Source organism: Astatotilapia calliptera, chromosome 18 (genome assembly GCF_964374335.1).
Source record: "Astatotilapia calliptera chromosome 18, fAstCal68.1, whole genome shotgun sequence".
Classification (NCBI taxonomy): Eukaryota; Metazoa; Chordata; class Actinopteri; order Cichliformes; family Cichlidae; genus Astatotilapia; species Astatotilapia calliptera.
The window spans coordinates 8,784,268-8,809,974 of NC_137439.1; the positions used below are offsets into that span (position 1 = coordinate 8,784,268).

Here is a 25,707-nt window from a genome sequence, read left to right on the forward strand (position 1 = left end):
ACATAAACCATAAGGCAGAGGACTCTAAGAACCAAAAGACACAGAGGGAAACTCAAACATGCAGACACAGACTTACACAGAACAGAGGGGACACAGAGAAACATGAAGGGCAAGGGATCGAAACTAGAAACCATAGAATAACTCACACAAGTACAATAATACAAAAATCACAAAGAACTAAACATGCTGGGTCAGGAGACCCAGGACCCTGACATATATTGTATGGACACTTGTTGTTTTGATGTTAATGCCAGAGCAGGCTTGCACCTCTTCAGTTATTGAGTCGGCAGACAGCACAACTTTCTGCTGTTTAGTGGTGGTTCCTAAACACACCAGTTTGCAATAATGTCTCGTACGGTTAATCATGGAATATCTAGGGGGGAAGAAATTTTACAGATTGAGTAGTTGTAACGATGGGATCCTATCACAGTACCATACTTGAACTCGGTGAGCTCTTTCAAATAGCCCATTCTTTCACGAATATTTGTAAACGCATACTTTACCCATTTTTTTTGTCCATATAGAGTGTGTTGAATATGGATATTATGAAATCTGTGTCACTCACTCATTTAAATGGTGTGGTATTTCTCATCAACAAGTAAAAGCACTGGGTCTTGGTGAATATTGGGAGAGTGGATGAAGACCTTGTGTTGTTGAGATGAAGTGCACTGATGTTGACAGAGTAATCGAAACTAAAGCCTTGTTGTCAGAGTTGTGGGCCCAGATTGGACTGCTGCGTGAATCATAGTAATTGGCTCTTGTCTCAGTGGTGGAGAACAACATCCATTAACAGAGAGGATTTAGAGGGAGGAGGTGTTAGTTTGGCTTTAGCTTATGTTTGCAGCTTGAGAGGAAAACTATGAATATTTATGGGGCTGAATCTGTGTGTATATCTGTGAGATACGATTACGCCGTGCAGACCAACGACAATCTCGTAAAACTAAAATTTAATTTGTATTGTGTGTTGATTTCTTGGTTAATAAATTGTTACTCCATATATTCAGTTTTACTGCCTTTAATCTGGGGTAGGCTCTGGGCTGTTTTCAGGCTTTAGACACACTGGTTTCCACTGTTTTCTCCAGACCAGATGAGATGACCAGCATAAAGAGTAAGAAAGTATTGGGTGTTGCAAAGAGTTAAGTAGATTTTACTTGGGCCAGCAGGGTTTAAATTCAGGGTGAAACCAACATCGGGACTAGCTTAATTTTAGCACAAAGCCTCCTACTTGTCTGGTGGGAGAGACTGAGAACAGAAGGAGAGCTGCAGGAGATGGAAAGCTGTCTGTTTTCCAAATTCTGGCTTTTTTTTGTTTGTTTTGTTGTTTTCTGCTCACCTCAGGTTCAATTAACTGTCAGAATTAAGTCTGTAAAAAAATCATTATCTACAAATAATGAGATGAAATAATATATACATAAACAAGCAAACAATCAAATGATCTTCTTCATCATTAGTGATGTGATGTTTTGATTGCAGGACATCATCTGTAAACCAAGGTTTCTTTTGACAACACCGATTCATCCACATCAGTATCCAGCCTGTAATGAGTCACTCAGGATGCCATTCATCTCCACAAGGCGACATGATTGCAACATTCATTTATCTATCGAGGCAGAATTACACCATTTACTCATCCAACTGGACATTATTAGACTGTTCATTCATCTAATATGAGGCCATTACAGCTGAAAGACCTGTTTCAACCCAGGGAACATTAAACCTGCTTCTCAATGATTAGACTCCACTCTGCCACTCTGCCACTCATGTTGTTATACTCAGAGTCGATAGGATTGATGAATAGCTGTCGTATGAAACACTCATTAGATGTTAGCTTTTCAATTTTAAGGACTGTTTGCTTCTCCAAGTGTTGTCTGAAGGCATTAAAAGCCCCTCAGCCATACCGGATAAATCAAAATGCACAGCGATCAAGTTGAGAGCAACACAGCATGTCTTTGATCCTGAAAAGGCGATCATTTGAAGCTCCTCTCCTGCTGTTTATAACAATTCAGTGGTTTTTACACATGCTAAGAGATGTAGGCTGATCCATTTCCAATTGCATCTGATACTGTGATTTCCTCAGCATGGTTTCTGTTGTTTATCTCTGTTATATGAATCACTCAGACGCGTCTTCGACTCCGAAGATGAGCTTAGAGACTGTAATCCAATCTCTTTTAAGATTTTGATTGGTTCAGTGAGAGACTGGAGATGAATGTGACAGGCATGTTCTGACATTAAACTTACAACTGATAACACCTCCAAGCACTCTGTGGTATCTTAATGAGACAAATTAAAAAAAAGTTTGCTTTAGCGAATAGTTACACAATTTGTGGAGCTCATGTCTGGGCAGCATGATGCACTGTTCAGACTAAAGGCAATCTCAAAACAAACATTCATTACACACATTGTTTTTTATTGTATAGTATGTTAGTTTATAATTCAATGGGGGAAATGATTATTAGTTTATCCCCTGTTTGTGAGTTTGCTCTCTTACAGAAAAATGAAGAGTCAGCAGTATTTATGGTAGTTTAATTTTAACCGAGAGGGACAGAATATCAACCAAAAATCCAGCAAAAAGTTATACATTGACTTGCATAAATAAATATTTGATCTCCTGGAACCGACTCTGAATTCTGACCTACAGATTCCTACAGATGAACGTCTAAATGACTCAGGAAAGTCTTGTAAGAAAGTGATGTGCTCTGATGAAACCAAAATTGAGCCCTTTAGCATCGACTCAACCCGCTGTACTTGGAGGAAGAGAAATGCTGAGTATGACCTAAAAATTGCTATTCTTACATGCAAGCACACCAGAAAACAGAAAGCATAATGTTTCCAAGCGTACAGAATGACTTCACTGCATTGAGGGGACAACTTGCATTGTAAAATCTTCCCGCAGCCAGATCACTTAAGATGTGTCTTTAATAGGACTTCCAGCATAATCATGATCCAAAAAAATACTTCCAAGTCAATGAAGGAGTGGCTAAGGAAGACGCACATTAAGCTCATGAAGTGGCCTAGCACCTCTCTAGCTCACAATCCTATAGAAAATCTGCTGAGTGAGCTGGAGCTTCAAGTTGCCAAGCAGCAGCCAAGAAACCCAAAGGATTTAGAGTTTCTGAGAGACTGGTCAAAATCCATTCTGATGTCCAATTATCAGAAGTTAAATCAGAAAAATAATCAGTAGTTAATGCGAGATTCTCTCAGGGCAAATTTAAACCATAGGAAACCAGAAAAACTCCCAAGAGGCTGAAAAGAAGAGCATAACATTAGTGTCAGTCCCAAAAAGTTGATTCTGTTCATCTGGACCTAACATTTTTAGTGGGAGAAGCATTTCATCACCCATCAGTGTATTTAGAAAAGCCGATGATACTCCACGTTTTACAGTTGGTCCAGAATCAGACCTGTTTGCATTACCCAATCAGTGGATTTTCCTCATGTGTTACAAAGATGATTACAACAGCTACACAGTATTAGATCATTTTGAGGAAACACATGTAAATGTAAAGGAATACAAACATTAATGTTAAATTAATATTTATTTCATCTAGGACTAACAACGCATATGCCAACAAAAGTGCAGTGAACTGAGAGTAATCATTCATTTGATACATGATTTAGAAATACAATTTAAAGATACGTGATGGGTCACATATCGGTCATGATGCACACCTCTTCATAGTTTCCTTCATTTCCATTTCGTCTGTAGTGCAGAAGATATTGAAAGCACAAACATACAACCTCTTATGAATCTTTTTGACTATTTTGAACAACAAACTTTTCACAATATTTTGTATGAAGTTCTAACCTTGCATGTTTTTTCTGCTCTTTTTTTATCGGTGACAGAGGTGTGTGACAGACCACTGGTCTCCAGCCTGCCTCCATCATCCTTCAGGAGCTCTTCACAGCTGTCCACCAGCCATGCGCCTGGCTTTGCCAAACTCAACAGAAGAGACGGTGAGGTTTTACTGTTGTTGGGGAGTGGGTCATTCACAGATACCTGTTGTGCTTAATGAGTAGGACTTTGGCTGTGGATTTGTTTAAAGTGCTGGAGGTTCAAAATAATTGTGTTTCATGACCTAATTCTTGTATTTCACATGCTTTGTCAAAAAACGTTTCCTTATGTATAGATAAATGGTAAATGAACCTTGATGTTTTTCTTTGCTGTCTTGAAGATATGATGGGGCCCGATTATTCAAGATTTTGTGTTGGGGAGAGTGGTCAGATTAGAGATTAAATCTGTTAAATCTTCTATGCAGTCAGGAGATGCATGAAAAATGATGAAAGGGCTCATTTACATTTTGAGAAAAGCTAATCGAGTCTATTAATAAATAAAGTAAATACACTGAAGTTGTTCTTTTCAACTTCTACATGTCTGTTTAAATCACCCCCACTATAGTTAATATACCTGAACTGAGAAAGGCAGGATCGGCTGTGGAACAGCCTGGCTGTGTAGTGCAAGGCAGTGCAGGAGGCCATGGAGAAGCTCAAGAAGTTTGGTTTCTTTGTAAGGTTGTGGAACCGGCCAGTGGAGATGCAGGTTTCTTTTGGGAGCCTGGCTCAGTTGAATTTCCTGGAATGGTGCGATGGTGAGTGGAGTCCTGTTCATCCAGGATGCTGAATTTGTTGGGGCTCATTTCAACCACAACAACCAAACAGTTAAAACAGCAAAGGATTAAAGAGCAGGTAAACAGATTCACACGATAACACCTACATGCCGGCAGATACTGAAAGCCGACATCTCACAGATTCTAAAACTGCAGGTTTCGTTACTCTCCAACCAAAATTCACTGAACCAGCAGCATAAGATCAAAACTATGCTTCACGTTTGAAAAACATTGTCATGAATTTCCTGTTACTTTGGCTATTTTGCTTCCAACACAATAAAATCCCGCTTCCTGCACAGCTCTCTCTGTGTACTTCAAGAACAGTTTCCCATCAAAAATCCCTATTCTGCATTATTTGCTTGCTTATTGTGCACCAGTCAAATGTTTGTACAGTGTTGTTGGGTGCTGTTTTTGTTTTGTTTTTTTGATGACCTCCAACAAGAAAGCAAATTTCCTGGCCAGGAAAATCTCCTTCATATTTTTCAGTGTTTTATCCTCAGTCACATTGACACAAAGGCATCTGCTGTGACGCTTGCAACTCTGATGAAGTCTCACAAGTGTCAGCTTTGTTTTTATACCAAGTTTACACTGAGTATGTAATTGCAGAGAAATATTCAAATACGTTTGAATTAAATATTTTTAATATACAAGGTGTGAAGGCTTATTTTGACACTACATATACAAAGACAAATGATCATAATTATAATATTTCTGAGTCAAAATTAAATTGAATTGAATTAAATCAGGACCTTGTGAATCAGGATTGAATCAGTTGTAGAAATGATACCCAGCCCTACTGATAATCTCACTACAGATGAATACTGGCCAGGTTTTTCTAATCCTTATTATTTATTTTATTCAATGTTTAAATATAGTGTGTACAATAATATTTTTTATATACACACAGTAGTAGAAACTTACTTGGCAGACAGAGAGTTAAATGTGCTTTAAAAACATAACATTTCTTAAATGTAGATGCAATGATGCAAATGATCTTGTGGATCTGTTTGTTGGTATGATGCTTCTTGAGTGGGGAATAGCATTTTAAAACAGAGGCGTTGCTCTGCAGCTGTGGAGATCAGCTGAAGAAATACTTTTGTGAAGCTCTGGCCTCAAAGCACAAAACACCAAACAGAATTTTTTTTCCTTACTTGATTTACTCAGACAAACAGACAGCCCACTGGTGACTAGTTTAGAGGTAGACAGAGGATCAGAATAATTTATAAGACGAGACAAAACAGAAGAATACGCACCAGTTGCTTTGTCTTTATTCTCTGTTGATGCCATTTGTATTGGATGCTGATACTAGAAGGATAGCTGTGTGGTGTTTGTTTGTCCAGCATGAAAACCCAGCAGGGAATCTTGTGTTGGATGCTGATGTGAAGCTTCGACAAAATGAAGATTGTGGTTTGTTGTGGAGCGTTCTGCAGGGAGCAGGCTTCAGTGTTTTATCCTGACATCAAAGCTCTAAATCAGCTGGGAGGGTGAGATGGGTTTAATCTGGATCTGAATGATTTCCACCACCTGGGAAACAAAGAATCCGAGCATGGAAAAATTGTGCTACAGCCGAGGCTGTTGCCAATTTGTTTTCCTGTCTTACAAGTCAACGACTTTGCTCTGAAATGTTGCTTAACTTTAGGTTAATGACAAATCAAGTTCTCTTTTCATTGTATTGCATAAATGATGGTTTGAAAAGTGTAGAGATTTTGGCAAGTCATAGAGCAAAGGTGACAAGAAGTTAAAATGAGGTAATAAATGCAGACACCCCGACAGTTTGGAAAATCAGCTGGAGATAGTGTTAATAAAATTTACTGGAGAACAAAGTGAAAAACTTAACGGGTTTAAAATCAAATCCAAATGGTAACACAACTCAAAAGAAGAAACATAAAGGCAACCAAAGATGGGTGAGCAGGTGGACAGCAAGGCTCACAGAGACAGGGGGAGGGAGACAAGATGATGTAGGGCTGACTGAGAAATAAAGCAAGGATAGAAGCAATTAGGATATCACAGGTGTGAATTACTTTCAAAATAAAATTCCTAATAAAAATTAGTACGGTTAGCACTGTTGCCTCACAGCAAGAAGGTCCTAAGTTTGACACCACCACCACCACTCCTTTCTGTGTTCTGAGTTTGCATGTTCTCCCCGTCTTTGTGTGGGTTCTGTCCAGGTCCCCTCAGTCCAAAGACATCCACTCAGTAACTGTTGGATCTAAACTGGCGATAGGTGTGAATGTGAGTGTGAATGGTCTATCTCTCCGTATTAGCCCTGCGTCGGATTGGCGAAATGTCCAGGGTATACACTGCAGTGTTCAAGATCACAGGCAGAAAAAGTAAAATAGGAACTAGAAACAGTGACTCTCAAGATGAAAGACAATCTAGAATGGGGGAAAAAAGATCTACCGCCTTATATTTTTTATTTTCCTCAATGTGATTAAGTATATCAGTTTACCATTACCATAAAAAGACCAAACTTAAATTAGTAATGGATACCATTTACTTGCTACAGTTTCCCAAGTCTGCTATTGTTCTTTCTGGCACACTGTCACACTGCTACGACTTACTGGCATCCTTACATAGAGCATAATTTTGGTTAATGAACTGCCTGTGCTTTTCCTGTTATTGGCATGTTCTGAAAAAGGCCTTTTTTCCCCACTATGTTGTCCTTATTGGTGGTAGTGGAAGTGATGTCACTGACTTTTGACTGATTTGTGAAATAAAGACTGCAGGAGGTAAACAGCAATCAAAGGACTTTTTTTCAGTCTTTGTGGCCGGAGCTATTTGTGAGTTTATTCTGGGATGAAATTAGGGTGTAATTTGACCGGGTCTACACGTCCCTGCTTCTTCTAAAGGATTTTTTTTAAGCCCGGTGGGGATAAAAATGTATCCCCCTCTGATTTTAACACCCTGAAACACTCTGCAGTACAAAGACATTGACTTTCACTTCCAGAACTTGTGATCCTGTGACTGCAAACAGGACACTGTTGGGAGGATGATCTGTTTCCTATTCCATTCATCTTTGATTATGCCACCATTATACCACTGCTGTTTCAATGTGAAAACTACCACTAACTAAATAAAAGAAAAAAAGAATTTTGTATATCAGATTTTACAACAGACTCACAAAAAAAAATCCATCCATCCATTCGCTTCCGCTTATCCTTTTCAGGGTCGCAGGGGGCGCTGGAGCCTATCCCAGCTGTCATAGGGCGAGAGGCGGGGTACACCCTGGACAGGTCACCAGTCTGTCGCAGGGCCAACACACAGAGACAGACAACCAGTTGCACTCACATTCACTCCCGCATTCACACCTATGGGCAATTTAGATTGTTCAATTAACCTATCCCAACAAAAAAGAAATCCAAAACACAAAATAAAAACTTGAATGACTACCGACAACCAACCGCATATTTGATTTTATAGACTACATCAGCTTCCCTACCGCCTTTTATTTCAACTTGTTAAATTGCAGTGCAATTTAACAGCAGTAAGGGTGCTGTTTGCAACATCCTGCTTTTTATGAAGGGCATCTCTGAAGAAGTGTTAAGGACATGGTTTGTTGGCTTGGCAAGTGATGAAGCAGCAGCTGTAATGAGCCAATAGAGAGAAGTACCCACATTTCTGTGTGTGGGAAAAATCCACCATAATCCCACTGTCATTCACTGCATCATTCATAGTTAGAACCTGTGGCCCATGATGCTGTAAAACACATTAGAGTTGATATGATCTGTGCCTTAATGTAACCAAGTAGTTTTTTTTGCACAAACCTAACCAAATAAGAACTCTACATATTTGTCCTTTTTCATTCAATGTGGCGCCTTCTCCAGGGTCACAGCCTTGGTAATTATGCCAATAACTCCACGTCATCAATTTTAATCTATAATAGACATATATTTAATATTTACACTAACTCTTTAATGTTTAAAACTTCACTTTTGAATTCAAAGCTAAAGTACTTTCAGGACATGAGTGTGTTCTACTCGTGCAGTGCCAAAATGCAGACAGACTAACTTAACAACTTGTTTTGAGCATGGCTTAGAATTTAGTCAAGGAAAAGCCACTCTACATGCTAATAATTTATCAGTATTGCTCCCTCAAGCGGCCAGATTCTTGATTAATTAAAAATGATAATTAATGACAAATTCAGTGCCATGAATGTCAGGTCATACACGATACTCGTGGATCATAACTGTAAAAAATAATCAGTAAAAATCACGTCAAGTTTTTTTTTTTTTTTTTAAAAATTAAAAAAAAAAAAAAATCACGTCAAGTTGCAAAAACGCAGACATTAGGAGTAGGAGGGTAATGAATGGCCACTGTGCTGCTGATGGCTTCATAAATCAGGTTCAGCTGTCATTCTACTACTACATTTTTCAAATCAAGTTGTAGTGGCAGATCAGGAGAGCCGTGTGTGTCACATTTCCTTCCCAGCTGTATTAACGGTGCAAAGCCCACACGATCCCGGCTGTTTGCTGAGGAAATCGATGAATTAATGAACGCCTCCGTCTCATTTTCAACTCCTACTGCTGCTTCTGCGGCTGCTGATGCTGCAAAAACTCTGGCTGCTGTAGCTGTTCTCAGAGGAGCAGCTTCCCTTTCAGTTCATTTACTCACTAAATGAACAGAGATTATCAAAGCCCTGAAATACCTTTTACATATAAATGCATGTATTATTAAATTTGGGCTTTAACTTCAAAGACTTTTTGTTATTAGAGATGGCTGTAGCTCAGCAGGTATAGAGCAGGTGCTCTACTGCTTGACTACATCATTGATTTGCTTGGCTTGCTTGACTCCAGCAATGACAACAGTGGTTGCTAATGCTTAACTTTAAAACCTAGCCATAAATTGTAAAACAGCTTGGAGACATTGTTGCTGGTGGTGATAGTCTTGAGCATATATCCAAAATGTACTGTGTAGAGTTATTTGTGGCCAGTGGTTTATGAAACTATTTCAGTGCACTGTTACATTTTTCTGTTTCTTCAGAGAATAAAGATCTAATGTATAACTTATTACTCTCATTTTTATTTTCATGTCTATTTAAGCTTAATTTATAACAGTATTTATAACAGTATGTTTGCACTGAAGCACCGCAGCAATTTCCTAATGTTGTAAACCCGCTCAACATTTGGCAATAAAACCCTTTCTGATTCTGATTCTGATTACACAAACTTTGTCAGGCCTTTGTGTTCAAACAGGCAGAAATATATGATATATGAAATACACGGGAACACATAGGTACATTTAAAATTTCTGTCTCTGCTCATTAAAAAAAACAACTGAAAAAATAGCTGATATAAATTTAAATGACGTCCCCTTTGTGAAACACGTAGTGTTCAAGCACTCTTGGCTTCTTGCACATGCTCGCTCTCTGCGCAGGTTTGAGTTTGTGATGAAATCAATGTGCAAATGCAGGACGAGCATATGCGTTACTGGATTCAGCCAGCCATTTTTTGCCACTTTGTGGGACTCAGTTGAGACGTGAAGTGTGCTTGGCAGACTTCCTGAACAAATAAAAACCACGTCTGAAATGACGATGTTATTGTTTGCCACATAGTTTTATCACACAAAAAGCTCAGCTAAGCAGTGATAAATGTGTTTATATGTTGTGTATCGCTTCAGAGCGATATACACATTCTTGTTTTTATATAGATGGCAGATTCTTTTGAAAGGTGGCACACTCAATATTTTTTGCAGTCACTGTATTTTTACATCTGGGTGCAGAAAAGCCTGAAAAGCTCTGGCAAGAGGCTCGTTGAAGATAAATGTCTGTCTTACCAAAACCTGTGGGATGAATCACTCACTATTCTGGGCTCCCCACCTCTCTGTTTAGATCTTCCTTCATTTTGATTTCCTGTTCTTACAGTTTATCGCTCATTTCTCACATAAGCCTCTTTTTTTTATCCTTGTAGAATTTTTACCCCCCTTTCCCATCCATCTGCTTTCCGTGTTTTAAATGAGCTTCTTAGAAGTTGTCTCCTTTTCTTTGCAGTCTGTTTTCTGGTGTAGTCATTAGTTTCACTCCGTCTGCAGCCACATTTTCATCAGTAAAAACTAATTTCGTCAGCCACATCTTCTTGCCAAATGTTAATAGCAGTGTTCGTGTTCTTTTCTCGGGCAGCGCTGACAATTATCAGTAAAGCTGCTGCAATTATGCTGGAATAGACGTTAAGACTTATTGTGCCACTGTAATCACTTTCTCAGTGAATTTGATTTAAAATGCGAATTTAACTTTAATTGGAAACCTGTTGTGTTTACGAATTGCCAACTAATCAAGTACTGATTTACGCCTGTCTCTGTGTGTTCATTGTTCAAAGTTCCAGTATTACACTTGAAGCTTGAGGGGAAATAGGCTGGAGTTTCCCTGCAGGAGATATCCAATGTTTCCCAGCCTGCTGCTGCTACATCGAGCCCATTAGCCCTTCTGTTCGTCTGACATGTCATCAGGCTGCTGAAATTACCATCCAGGCTTGCTATTCTCATGTAAATGATTAACCTTCATTCCAGGTCTGTCTTTCCCATTCAGCTCCATGTCTGTCTGTAGTGTTGTCTGTTCACTGTGCTGCCTGTCTCTTAAGGTAACAGCTTGCCTCTTCCTCTGCCTGTCTCTCCTTTCAACTTTTGACTTTTCATTTTGCTCATGTCTATCTCTGTATGTTCCTGTCTGTCTTCTGTACCTGTCAGGTGGAATTTCGGTGCATTATTAATGATTCAGTGGTCCTTTCTTTGCTTATCCATCTATCTGCTTCTTATAGCTGTGCTTCTGTCCGCAGTGGCTTCATGTCAAGCTTGGTCTCCCTTCAGCAGTAAAGCAGAAGGGCAACTGTGCAGCCTGAGCAGCTTTTCTCTTCACCTATTACATACACTCCTTAATGCTCTAGTAACGGGACAAATTGAGTTGGTTTCAGGTGTCAGTCCTTACAGGTTAACTGGATTCAGTTGGTATCAGGGACAAACCTGTCTCACATTAGTTGTATTAAGTCTTTGTTGAGAAGAATTTTCCAGAAAAAAACAAAGTCTTATACTATGTATGATTATTCGGGGACTTTCTGGGGAAAATTAGGATAAAGTTTTCTGGAAACCAATTTTCAATTTAATTTGCAGCTAATTAGGGAGAATAAAGATAATGGTCAGTTAGTTCAGCTGCTTTTAATGAACCCCAATTAACTGGTAGCATAACCCAGAAAGTTTTTAGTTAATATACATTACGCTAACAGAAAGCACAAAAGATGAGTTAATTCACCAAGCATTTAATTGGGATTGCCTGTGCACTATAATACAATCCCTTACAACAGTGCCATGAATTCTACCTATAAATGGAGCCTGTATATTTGGCTTTTTTGACATTGTCCAAAAGCTGATAATTCTATAATCGAGTTTGCAGTGGGTGGTGGTTTGTATTTCTTTTCACTGCTATAATGCACTCTATTCAATAGGAGTCTCTCACCGTCTGAAATGGGGGCAAAAATATTCAGCTGGTGTTGTTCGTAGCATGTAAATGACTTTTGACAGCTGCACAATTTAATCATCTGCCTTTCATGCAAGTCTTTTATCCTGTGGATGAGTGGAAACTGACAATATATCTCTCGCTTAGGTTCCAATGTAGGCTTGGGTAACATTCATTGTCTTCTTCCTAAGGCAGTGTTGTTGTCACAACACTATCCAGCTGTAATTGGCATTTTTGGCACAGCATCAGAAATCTCTGTCCAGAAGAGTGAAGCCTCAGCCTCTGAGGCCTCAGATAGGGAAAGGCTGGAGTGCCCATTGGGAATGAGTTACAGCCCCATGTGGAGAATTTTACATGTCTAGGCGTATTGTTTATGAGGTGTGAAGCTAGGAGAGGGTTATTAACAAATGGACTAGTGTAGCGCCTGCACTAATGTTGGTGAGCTGTAGCTGTTGATTTACCAGTTGATCTGCATTCCTATCCCAACTTATGGTGACAACCTGTGGGTAGTGACTAAAGGATGCTTGTGGAAGACTGTGCCAGACGCTTGTGGTGGGATTTATTAGGAGAGTTTAGTCATTTAAGAAGAGGTCAAAATAGAGTGGCTACTCTTCCATGTCAAAAGGAGCGGTTTCGGTTTGGACATCATCTAGGTGAGGAGTTTTGAGTATAGAGATTGACAGACCACGTGACTTTCGTGCATTGCATGCCAGGAACTCGTGGCAAAACAATCCAAATACTGCATCAAATGCAAGCATTTGCAGCACCGCAAAACGTTCATTCTCCGGTTCCAATACCTTCTTGCTTGTTCTTTGTCCCCCAAAAAAGTTATGTACAAAATGAATGAGAACAATGCCGGTCCGTACAAAGACAGACATGATGAAAAGTCAAAGAAAAGATACGAGGAAAAAATCAAAGGAGTGAAAGGTTTAGACCCGTACGAGCACACAGAGTGGACAAAATACGTTAGCGTGCTGCCCAACTTTCACCACGCTCATATTTATAATTATACGGTTCTTGGAGTGAGTGCATACACTCATGAAGTTTAGTAACTTCAGGTCACTGCAACAAGCCCAGGTACAGTTTACCAACGAATGGGTAGAGGACCTTGAAATGCACCGCGTAGAACGAAAGACCATCGTACCTATCATAAGTTTACCAGTCTCACAAATCGTCTTCATAATAGGACCTTTAAGCTCAACGGTAATTAATTAGTAGTGGAAATAATTTCTGGTACGCATCACAGAAATGTAGCAGTGACAATAATGCTGTAATCGCACTGGGCAATTGGTGATACAAAAAAAAACCTGTTTTACCCTGTGAATAAAAGTATATGTTTTTGTCAGTGTACCATGGTAATAACAGAAGCGAAACGCAATATTGTGTCAGGACAATTCACTATTTATGCACAATAAATAAAGGAGCATTGCGCGGCAATTTCTGTTCAGCGCCAGACTTGCTTGTAACCTATATCACCAATTATGTTATGAAAAATGACGTATTAACTACTAAAAAACACTGACCTTTGTGGGAATGCTTGGAGCAGACTAACATGTGAGCTGGAGTGTTCTGGGACGTTATATTTGGTCTTTGAATGGCTGCAATCCAGGCCATCCGTCGCCTGTTTGTTACTTCGGAAAGATGGCTCGAACAATTTCTCTTCAACGACGTAATCCGATAACAACCGATCTCTTTACCCGTCGGCTTCCCGTGGCTGTCATGCGACCGGCTATTGCAGTTAATAATACAACAGCTTCTTGCCATTTTTTGGGTTTCTTTTTATCGCTGTGTAACTGATTTCAATTGAAAGCCTGCGTGCGCTAGTACCTCTTGCCACGAGTTCCCAGAATCCTTTGCAGTTTTACCCCTGAATGACGTCACATTTTCAATCTCTATATGCACCCAGGACAGCCTGGAAACACCTCAGTGTACACCTTGAAGACCAAAGCATGTGGCAATTAAGCAGGATAGCCACAGACACATCACTTAATAGCTGTACCTTTTGTCTATTAAAACATAATAAAATAATAATAAAAAAGTAAGATTTTTCAGTTTGAATGGGTAGTAAACTGTGTTTTTTTTTCACCTAAACTTAACCAAAAAGTTACAAAAGAACAATGTAAGCAAAAAATAAAAATCCCATATGACTGAGACTCTTGTCTTCTGATTTATAGCATCTTCTGACCATCAACTTGTGGCAGAGCTGTTGTTTTGTGGGGAAGTGCAAAGTGCAAGTTCTCTGGTATCCATTTGATTAAATGAGTATTCCTAACAAGTAGTTGTGAAGTGTATAAATGTGCAAAATGGAAAAATGGAAAATTCAATTCAATGTGTTGATTTTCTAGGACAGCAACTGTTGTGCTTCAGCTGGTTTTACACTTTATGTCAAACTGTATCTTTGTATCATTGTTTCTTTAGGTGTTGGAACTGATTTATAATTCATGACTACATAGATAGAAGTGAAGAACATTTCAGTGCTTTGAATCTCTGTTGGTTTGAATCAAGTTGAAAATAAGTACATATTTAAAAAACATATCCTGGTGTTGTTATGCTAGTTTTACCAATGGTTTGTATTCTGTTTGTACAGTTTACAGTGCTCCATCTTTTATGGAGACAGGGTTGTTTTATCTGACAGGACATAGTAAATCTTTGCAGCGTCTCTTTGTCTCAGTTTTGTCTCTGATCTCTTTCTCTTTGCCTCCACAGCATTATCAACACGAGTAAAGGTCAGGAGTGTCTGCCCCTCACAGTTCTGCTGTCACTGGACATGTCTGAGTCAAGTGCTTATTAGCTTTGGCCTTTAGCTCTTTTAAGATCAGCTTCCAGCAGCCACAATACTAGTTCTTTTAGATTTCTGCTGGGCCTGGTGCCACACACATTTGGTTCTTATTGAACATATTAAAACCAAAATGATGAATGGTGGCACTAATGTTTACAACTGCCACATGTCTACAGTTGTACACTTGTAGGTTTCCCCCCTTGACTATTCATTTATCATGTATTCATTTATTTTCTTACATTTAGTATATTTTTAATTTACTTTTGAAAATGGCATGGGCTTGAATCACATGTGACATGTCTTGTGGAGATCTGGAAGTATGGTGAGTCTATAAAGCACATTTATTTAGAAATGACACTGCTCAGTGTCCTGGAAAAGCTTAGCAATGCCTGCATGCTGGAAGAAAGGCTTCAGTTGACTGATGAATGCAAATTCTGTCTCAGTTCTGGGAAAATTCTTGACAATTCAGTCAAACTGTTGGGCCATGAAAGTCTGCACACCCAAGCTAACTATCCTTTGTAGACTGTCAAGATGGCTTATGACCTTCTTGTTGCTGGTACTATGGGAATTTGGGCAGCCCAGACTATAAATCCCAACTCACTGACTCTGCCTAGCAGTTCGATGGAAACAGCTTGTACACGGAACAGTTTAGCTCAGTACAGTAACGTGACAATTTGGAGTACCAAATGCATAATTACACATAATTATCATCAGTCAATAGAATCAAACTTTTTAATCGCACAATCATCTTCAAAATAAAGAAGTTGTCTGTCTCTTGAACTCAAGTAATGCAAAGTAATGAGTAACTATGGTTAAACATGTTTCCAAAAATATTTAGGGTCAATTACAATAATCTCTGTTTTGTCTGATTTTAGAAGGAGTTCATCCAGTTCTTTATGTTATTTGGACAAGACAGTTTCTCTAATTGATTTCTGCCAGCTGCCTTTGTACGCAAGTGTAAGTGGGTGTAAATGTGCACCCAAATGGAGAAGGTCAGAGTTCAGAATACAAATAAAGATATTTATCAAGGATGATTAAATTCTAAGGGAAACAAAAAAAAAGTACACGAAGATTACAAGGGTCACTAGAAGCCAGAGGAGTCCAAGGAATGCACTACAGGAACAAACGAGAAACAAATGCGCAGACTACACAATGCAACACAGCAAAGAATAGATGCAAACTGAGGGCTTAAATACAAAATAGGTAATCAGGAAGATGGGATGCAGAAGGATAATTAGACTCCACTGAAACTAATCATGGATGACAAAAAAAAAAAAAACCCAGGAAAAAGACACAGAAAATAACAGCTACTGTGTACCAGTAAAACAGGAAGTAACTTAACAGGACAACATCTGACACAGAGATGCAAATTTAACAAGAAACAGGGAAACTCAAGGAATTAAATATAAACTATAAATCTGACCATAAACAGAAATTTAATGACAAAAACTACAATTTAAAGACTAAACAGAGAATGTAATCATGAGGAAACTAGCCAGGGAATACCAGCTACATAAAAAGAAAACAAAACTCAAAAAGAAGTCAAAACAGCAAAAAAACAAAACAAAGTCCAAGTATTAATATATAATAACTCAAAACTCGGGCAAAATAACTCAGGGTCCATGACAGAGAAAAGCTTTCTGGTGTTTCAAATGGCATCCAACTGTGATTACTACCTCTACACCATCAAATGTGCAGAATTTCCTCCTCGATTTTCTTTATAGTATTAGTAGTTGTGTACATTTAAAGCGTCTCATCATGTGGGACACCTGTTTACCTGCTCACATTGTGCGGATCTTTTCTGCTTGGCTGCAGAAATTTGGTCCACAGAATCAAAAAAGTAAATAATGAAACAATTAGATTTAAAGTGAGATACTGTTTATGGTAACTGTGATTAGTGTTACAATAATTCCATAGGAAATAAATGTGCATCATGACAAAGACCTCTGAAGTGATGAAAAGTGTGTGCGCGTGTGTGCTCAGTGGGGCTCGGGTCAGCACTCTCCACTTTCAGAATTGACCATCTGGTGTTTGAGCTCTGAGGCATCTCTTTGGCCTGACACAGCACTTTTGCACACTCGCACACAAACACAGATTCTGGCTTCTTCTTTCTCTCCTAACTGTTGCCACTGCATCAGAAAACACAGATACATTTAATTACAATAAGCTGGTGTATTTCCAATCAATAGCTTACACCACCACCACTTATAGTGACAGTGTTTTGGAGTGAGACACAGTGCTGCTAGCCAAATGAAGAACAAAACTAAATGTGTATATAATGTTTGAATAAAATAACTTTTTCAAAGCTCTGCCTTTTGTTTGGTTTGCTTTTCCTTTTTCAACCTATTGATCTAGAAAACATCTAATCAATATGCTACCACACCGCTCTTTATTGGTGATGTGTAATACGGAAAAGGAACCTGCACAGCTGCTGTAAAACTAATCAATGCTTGGCACCACAACCCTTTATTGATGATATTTTATATAGCAACGGATGCAGTCTTGCAGGCAAACTTAAAAACTAATCAATAGCTCACACCACAGCTTCTTAGCACTGCAATATTTGGGGACAGGATACAAATGGTCTGGCAACTCTTCAGTGTATAGAACTGCATCCTCTTATTGGCGATGCTTTTTCTGAGAAATGATAATAGAGACTTCACAGCAATGTGCGGTTGTTTGTAAAGGGCAAAATATCGTAGCAGTGAGGTTAAAAAAGACGCAAGACATTTTCAAGCTTGGATTGTACCCCCTATTGCGTGTGCAGCTGCCGAGAAGGCATTTAAAGACAGTGCTACACAAAGACTAGTGCAATGGATGATAAGCCTGTTGGATTTGATTGATTTGATTCAGACAAAATATCTCAACCTCTGCATGGGTTACCGCTGGATTTTGTTAAGACATGCACATGCCTCTCAAGATGAACTGCATTAACTTTAGTGATAACGTCACTGTTACAGCCCTAGCAGGGCCTCCTCTTGATATTGGCTTTGTGTGGGTGTGGTGTTCTCTCTCTGTCTCCGCCTCTCTTTCTCCTCCCACCCCTCTGTCCCTCTTTCACTCTGCCCTCTCTCCACGACACACCTGCTGTTCATTACCCTCGTTTGGCACCTGGACCCAGCCAGCAATCACCTCTCGGAGATAATATGGGCTGGGGATGAACTGTGTGTGGGGGGATTTTCCCTTGTGGCTCTACACTGTCTTTCTAGGTGTTGGAAAGGTCCCACTGCATATTTGTCCTGTCCGTGGTTTTATGTTGAGTGAGTAGACGGGCCTGTGGGCCCCGGAAGTGTCTCCCCGTGGTGAGGAGTTAAGTGGGAAGTGCCTCCTTTATTTGTTTGGTAGTTTTTTTCCTTCGTTGCTGCGACTGCTTCCTTTGCTTCTTTGGCATTATTGGTAAAACGGCTTTGCCAGCTCTTTAGGTTAAGATTATTTGTAATAAAGCCATATTATGTGCTGAACACCTCTGTCTGGTTTCCTTTTCATTCCGTTCCATTCCCATTTGTTACCGGTCCCCACACTCACACCCCTAGACCTCCTTCGTGGGGACGTCACAGTCACAAAATTTTGTAATAATAATGATAATAACTACGGTAATAGTAGCATCATTAGACAGATTAGACAGACAATTTAAACAAGCAAAATAAATATCACAATATTTAAAGATAAACACCTTCATTTGGAAATCATGGCATAGTTTAAAAAATGTTATCATCATATTTTGTTTACATGCATAATGACTTATATAAATTTAAGGGTGGTTGTTGAGTACCCTGCTAATGTTATTATTAGGTAATCAGCTTAAATTATTTAAGTAGATTTGGATGCTGGCCTTTTAGCTGGTGCACTAAATTGCAAGTATTATTTGAAACTATGTTATTTGCATAATGCTTTTTGTGAATTGTTTATTGCCCAAATCTTAATGCCTTTCTTATTAAGTCAGGGTGGAGCAATGACAACAGCTGCATTAGTCGTCATTTTCTATGTGTAAAGGTATGAGAAGTAACAATTAGTGTTACATTCACATTTGCAAAGGTTAATATAAGCTTCTAACATAGCTCCTGCAGGTTTGCGTTCATTAAAGTGTTTCTTTGTTTGTTTTTTTACATTTTTGGTTTAGTTTGAAGCAGCAAGTTTTTCAGTTCAAGACGACACAATCACAATTTCCTCCTACGGGAGACAATAAAGCAACCTAATTGTAATTACATTTAATGGGTTTTTTATAAGATAACATTCTATATCTATTCAGATTTAATATCCGGTACAGTTATACTGTGTGTATGACAATAAAGTACCACATTGCACTCCATTTGTTATCGTACATTATTAGAAATGGGGAGTCGTGATTTATGGTTTACTTGCATGTGTGTGTGTGTGTGTGTGTGTGTGTGTGTGTGTGTACGGTTAGAAAGTAAGTGTGAAGGTAAGGATATCTGCAAAACAACTCACCCAAGGACAAACGAGAGACACAAATGAAAAACTTTAAAGTCTGAAAGTGAAAGTTTGTAACTCTGAAAAAAGGCTTTGTTTTTACTCTTCTTTTGATTTATAAAGACCAAAGAGACTTGTGATGAAATTCCAACATGTATTGAGTTTAAATGGCTATTAAGAAACATTCTCTGTAATAAAGGAGCAGCAGTCTGAGGTCCTTAACCCATTTAAATGACATTTTCTGCACTGAAAATAACAAGTTATCTGTTTGAGTAAAATAAGTTAAGAACAACCTAGAAACCGTGTGTTCAGCCACTGCACAGAAATTAGTTTTAAACTGCTGACAGTATTTTTTACAATGCATTTGTGCGTCTGGAACAACTAAACATGACTTAAAGGTCAAGCTATTCTTTAATCTGTCATGTTCTCACACACTGACACACAAACACAGATGTATATACACAGACACAGATGTATACACACACACACACACACACACACACACACACACACACACACACACACAGAAGAAAGTTTATTACTTTCTACACCTCAAAGGTTGAAATGTAATAAAGTTCTTTCAATCTTTTGTTTTTATCATTTTTGTGTCTCTGCAGGAGCTGGAGGTTGGTCACCTATTATTTCAGACCGATATCAGTGGCTCGAGGTTGACTTGGGTGAGCGGACCAAGATCACAGCTGTCGCCACACAGGGCCGGTATGGCAGCTCTGATTGGCTAATGTCTTACCTGCTGATGTTCAGTGACACGGGGCACAACTGGAGGCAGTACAGACAGGAGGACAGTATTGGGGTGAGTCTACAGAGCAATAGTAGTCCCAAAACAACAAACTGAAGACTATAGAAGTGTTTTAATGATTTTAATAATTTAAACAGGTATAACGAAAGCTTATATGGCAAAAATACATTTAAAACTACACAAGTAGAAATGTACAAGCGTCATTACACTGAAAAAATAATCCTATTGATTGCAGCTAATTTTCCTGGACCACTACAGTCATACTTAGAGACGATTTGGTGTTTCGTAGAGCTGATTTGCACGAATCAGTCAGTCCTGCAGAGATAATCACAGTCATCAGAAGCCCTTTGACTCCTCATTAATAATGGATGAACCAATGAAAGGGCTCTGCTGACTATGCTGACCTGTTGCCAAAACACTTAAGCTGCTGTTGACGGACACAAGTGAGACAAGGAGACCGAGGCTGTGCAATTTAATCTAAAGGCTTTCTGAATGCTAAACTGAAGAAAACTACAACTTTGTTTTAAATTCAAGTCAAGGACGTCTTTACATATGCACATATTCAGTCTCACCTGTCCTTTCACTTGATGTACGGTATGGACATGAGGGTGACTTTAAAAACTTCAAAGGATGTTATAATAGTTGGATTGTTTTCTGTATTCGATTTTTGAATAGAAATTACATGTTTGTGATACTTGCACACTACAAACATCACACAGTTTTTAGCTTCCTTCAGTCTCCATTATAAGCTAAGTAACACAGCTACTGGCTATAGTTTTATACTTTACTTTTTAACTTCTTTCTACAAGGTTCAGAAGCTGCGTCTCTTGCCTGACTGCTTTGAACATTAAATAAAATACTGCAGTCTTTGGGATAAATAAATCCCAGCTATAGGAATGGTAATGCTACATAAATCACACATTTTATATTAGTTTAAATCTTGACTGTCAATGAGTCAGTTGCTTCTTTAGGACTGAAGAAGCAGTGAGGCATTCCCTCATAGCACATTGCTTCGATGTTTTCCCTTTGCAAGTGTCTTGTCAGACTTGCAGTTGCACTTGAAAATATGGGTCAGTATCAGAGGGATACTCAGTAGTTTTCAGTTTTTGTGATCTGTAAAAACACAGGAAAAAATCCTGTAAGCACAGTGAGCCCATTGTAAATATGTCTCCAGTGGCTTTAATGTCAAATCCAGTAGTCTAGTACACATGCAAAATATGGTATACTGCTCCACTGTGAGCATGACCATTTATCCGGGGTGAAGCCGCATTTGTTACAGTGCTGCAGAGAGAAGCTTTCGATTAGGAGTCGAGCCGTGGCAATTTCCTCCTGTGAAAAGAATTGAGTTAATCTCGGTGCTGAGGATCTTCTGTGAGAGAGAGCAGAGGACAGCTCTTCACAGCTTAAAAACATGTTGATCTGATGCTCTACATAAACTCTGCACAATCCCAGTCACATTTCAAAGTGTTTCTGAACTTTTGTGAGTTAGTCAGCCGGGCTTAGAGAGCTTGTCAGAGAAAAAGTTGATGACAAAGCAGCCGGATCAACCACACCACTTCTTGGTGCTGCTTTTTCTGGCAGGGTTGTATCTTTCTTTCCATGAGAAAGGGAAACTAAGGGGAAGATATTAAAATTGTATCATTGTTCCCGGAGGTACATAGGGTAAGCACGGCAAGTAACTCTACAAAGTAAGACAGTGGGTACTCAAAAAGAGAGACAAGGAAAAAAGCAGAAAAAACCCAGAAGACAAAGAGAAGAAATTAGACGTGGACCCAAATGAGAACTAAACAGCCCATTATCATTCCCAACGCGTATCATTGTCACACCTCTAGGCATCTCATAGTGATGCAAAAGGTACCCTTCCTCGTCTGTTTGAAACATTCTGGGTTCTCAATTGACTCCAATATAAACCCGCTCGTGGCGGTAAGAGATGCTTAGAGCACAGGATCCAGCTGTCCATTCCAACACAAACGCATCAAAGTATTTCTGATAATTCAACAATAAAATAGCTTCGTGTTGGGGCCATCACGTAGTGTTTTCCAAACTGATTCAGGATCTGAAAGTGAACAGATTTAACGTACATAATGCTTTGTTAGGTTTATTATTTTCTATTTCACAAGTAAAACACATTTATAGATTCATTCCAACTCGCTCTCATTCCCAACAGGTAAAATACAGACGACTGTGGCAAGTCCTCTGTATTTTACCTGTTGGGATGAGAACGTGTTAGATACTCGAGAGACAATGACAGTCACCTTCCTTTGGCAGCTTTCTCTCTTGTCTTGGCTCTTTTGTATAAATAAAATTATATGAATCAAGAGTTTTAAGCTGTCTTGAGTAAATGATAGAAAGCCCATTCATATAAGTTAATAATAATAATAATAATAATAATAATATATAATTGTACACCTAACAGATATTTACAGTTGCCTAACATAGGGGCAGTCTTAGTGCACCTGTCCATGTCAAGTGAATGAACAATGCAAGACAGAAAACTGAGTGTTTGTGTCCAAGGACTCTTCCAGGGCTTTCTCTTCTCTGACTGTTAAAGTAAATGAGATGCTGCTCAATCCACGAAGTCTGGGCTTTGCTGGGCTGAATGCTCTTCTGGTTCATCAGCTGAGATGAAAAAACTGCGTTCAGCTGCTTGGTCTAAAAATAAGGCCTCCTCATAACCCAAGCATACACAGCTCCTAGGGTCCACTGAACAGTACTGTCAGTTCACATATGCTGCTAATTTTATATACTATAATATGATGGTGTGCTTGCTGGAATCGTGTATCAGTGTGTGTGTGTGTGTGTGTGTGTGTGTGTGTGTGTGTGTGTGTGTGTGTGTGTGTGTGTGTGTGTGTGTGTGTGTGTGTGTGTGTAGCACTGCAGCCAATTAGTTCCTTTTAGCGGAAACAACAGAGGAAGCTTTTATTTTAAAAACATGAGCAGTATCCAGGCACAACCATACAGATATATACACTACTAAAGTTACACATCATTCTTCTTTTCACCATATAAGCAGATCCAACTCTCCTAAGTTAATGAGTTAATTAGGTGTATAAGCTTTTTTTTCAGTAGTGCGGGAGCCAGTTAACCTGTGTGTCAACTTCACAGGATCCATGTAATTATGATAGATTGCCAGATGGAATGGCTGTAAAAAAATAAAATAAATAAAATAAACCAAATTAAGCCTTTTGTCACCCAGCCCGGAGTAAGAAGGAAACAATTTTCTGTTCACATTTTTAAAGGCAGGCTGTTTATTGTTAATCCAAAGCAACATCAGAGCAAAATACCATTAACTTTTTTTTTATTTGTTCATTTCCTCAGTTTTGTGTGAAAAATCCAATCATCATTTGAGTGATTGAAATGAAATTTTATACAGACAGTTGTGGTTATGGAAGTGATGAACTATTATGGAAATTTTGATGAGACAAGTGTCATCATTGCACAAAGACGGTGCAAGTTCTCAGACTCAGATGTTCCAGAAACATTTATTGGGTCTTGGCACCAGGCTACAGTTTTTACAGTTTATATTTTCACTGCAGTTCTAAGGATCTCTTCAACACTATGCATTTTTGTACTTAAATTAGATACCTGATGCTTAATGCGGTGTGTCTTTTAGTTACATACAGCCCACCTTTATAACCTTTATACTCGGTGAAATGCTCTGAAGTCAATGGGAGACAGGGTACAGGGAAGAGACCCTGGATTTAATTTCCCCCTAAATTCCACCAAATGTGATCTTGCCTGAGCTGTCAGGTGGACTGGAGGTTAGGATTCATACTGTGTGGGTGATTTGTGTCTTGATTTCTAACTATACCTATTAAAACTTCAGGCCAAAAACATATCTTAAAGAAATACTTCGTTTGAATCTTACTTTGTTCAATGCATCTGTTGCACCTAGAAGTTTTGTCATTATGATAGATATTATGTCATTTGTCACTGTAAGCATGTTAGCATGCTGATGTTAGCCTTTTGTTCATGGTCACAATTGTGTCAGCAGAGGAGGCTGTTGACTTAGTCTTGTTAAAATGATTGATATTCACTGTATTTGCACACCTGTATTATTATATGCTAATGCTCTTTGGTGATGATGGATGCAGATATACCCAGAGATGCACTGCAAATGTTGCATACCAGATTTAAAACAGTAAAAGTAGTCACCTAGTGGTCTATATCAGCGGTCCCCAACCCCTGGGCCTCGGACCGGTACCGGTCCGTGAGTCGTTTGGTACCGGGCCGCGAGAGTTGAGGCTCAGGTGTGAAATGTATGGTTTTCAGGGTTTTTATCGGTTTTCAGCGTTATTTTGTTATCGTTTTTATCGTTAACTCGGTTTTCCTGGGTCTTTTCACGTGTGTTATGAATAAATCTTCTTTTTTTTCGGTACCGGTACTAGTTTTATTTTGTTGTATTTATCCGCGACACCTTAAAGGCCGGTCCGTGAAAATAATGTCGGGCATAAACCGGTCCGTGGCGCAAAAAAAGTTGGGGACCGCTGGTCTGTATAACAAAGTAAAAGTGGGAGCTGACTCCCAATCGCACAAAGCAATTCAAAATCCAAACCATTGTAAGAGTGTTTACACAGCAGACTGATACACAGGAAGAGAGAAGAGAGTCCCTGTGGCGAACCAAGCAGCAAAGATGCAGTCTAGAATTCCAAAAAGAAACTTTCATTAAGGCATGGAAAAGCAAAAGCCAAAACTATGCAATAAAAGACGTAACTCAGATTTAGGAGTTGAGTAATATGTATATGTATAATTTTTATATATATATATATATATATATATATATATATATATATATATATATATATATATATATATATATATATATATATATATGTGCAGAAAGTAAATAGTTAATGCTACAAAAATCTGCCGTGAAAATGAACAAAAAGGATAAGCCAAACTGAAGGGGATGTAAACAGAAACCACAGAGACCAATCAATCTATATGCTGAAAAGTAAATTACAGCTTTTTCATGTAAGAATAGTGCAGCACATGATCTTTTGTCTGTGATTTTAGTCTTTTCCAGGTAACAGTAACGCAGACAGTGTGGTCCACTACAAGCTGCAGCAGCCGGCGATCGCCCGCTTTATCCGTCTCATTCCTCTGGACTGGAATCCAAACGGTCGGATTGGACTCCGGCTGGAGACCTATGGATGTCCTTACAGTAAGTCGTATATTCTTTACTAGACAAATGAAAATCTTTACAGATTTGTAAGGAGATCAAATCAGATTCAGATCAAATAACTTTATTCATTCATTTTAATACTTTCTCTCTTAATTGTATTAAAGAATTGAAGCTTTCTAAGACGACATAACAAAACTACACAGGTCCAAAGTTTTTAACTCAAATAACCAAGTAAGTGAAATGAGTAAGTGTACAAAGCAGAAATATAAAACTAATGTAATTAGAATTGTAAGAATAGGGATCATTTATAAAACACTAGCAGAGCCACTTAGCATTATTAGATTAGTGATATATTCTAAGTTATTTATTCACTGTGTGTTAAAGCTATGTTTAATCATATCCAAGGGCTATAAATTTATCACAGTTATTAAAAGAAACTTAAGTAAAAGTAACAAAGATAAATTAGTGGAATGACTGAAAAGAAGGTTTTCAAAAGAAATGAAATGCAAAGTTTTTTCTAGCCTCTAATTAACAAGAAATATTGTGGCATTTTTAATAATGTATCTTCAATAA

General features: G+C 38.6%; 1 protein-coding gene across 3 annotated transcripts in view; it reads left to right on the top strand.

Moving 5' to 3' along the window:
- LOC113009907 (contactin-associated protein-like 4) overlaps nucleotides 1–25,707 on the top strand; it is a 121,041-nt gene that overhangs the window by 34,983 nt on the left and 60,351 nt on the right. For all 3 annotated transcript variants that reach the window (XM_026148549.2, XM_026148551.2, XM_080293272.1), the window contains exons 2-4: nucleotides 3,841–3,951; nucleotides 19,870–20,063; nucleotides 25,026–25,173. In XM_026148549.2, the coding sequence (XP_026004334.2) occupies nucleotides 3,841–3,951; nucleotides 19,870–20,063; nucleotides 25,026–25,173 (453 nt within the window). The remainder of the gene's footprint in view (nucleotides 1–3,840; nucleotides 3,952–19,869; nucleotides 20,064–25,025; nucleotides 25,174–25,707) is intronic.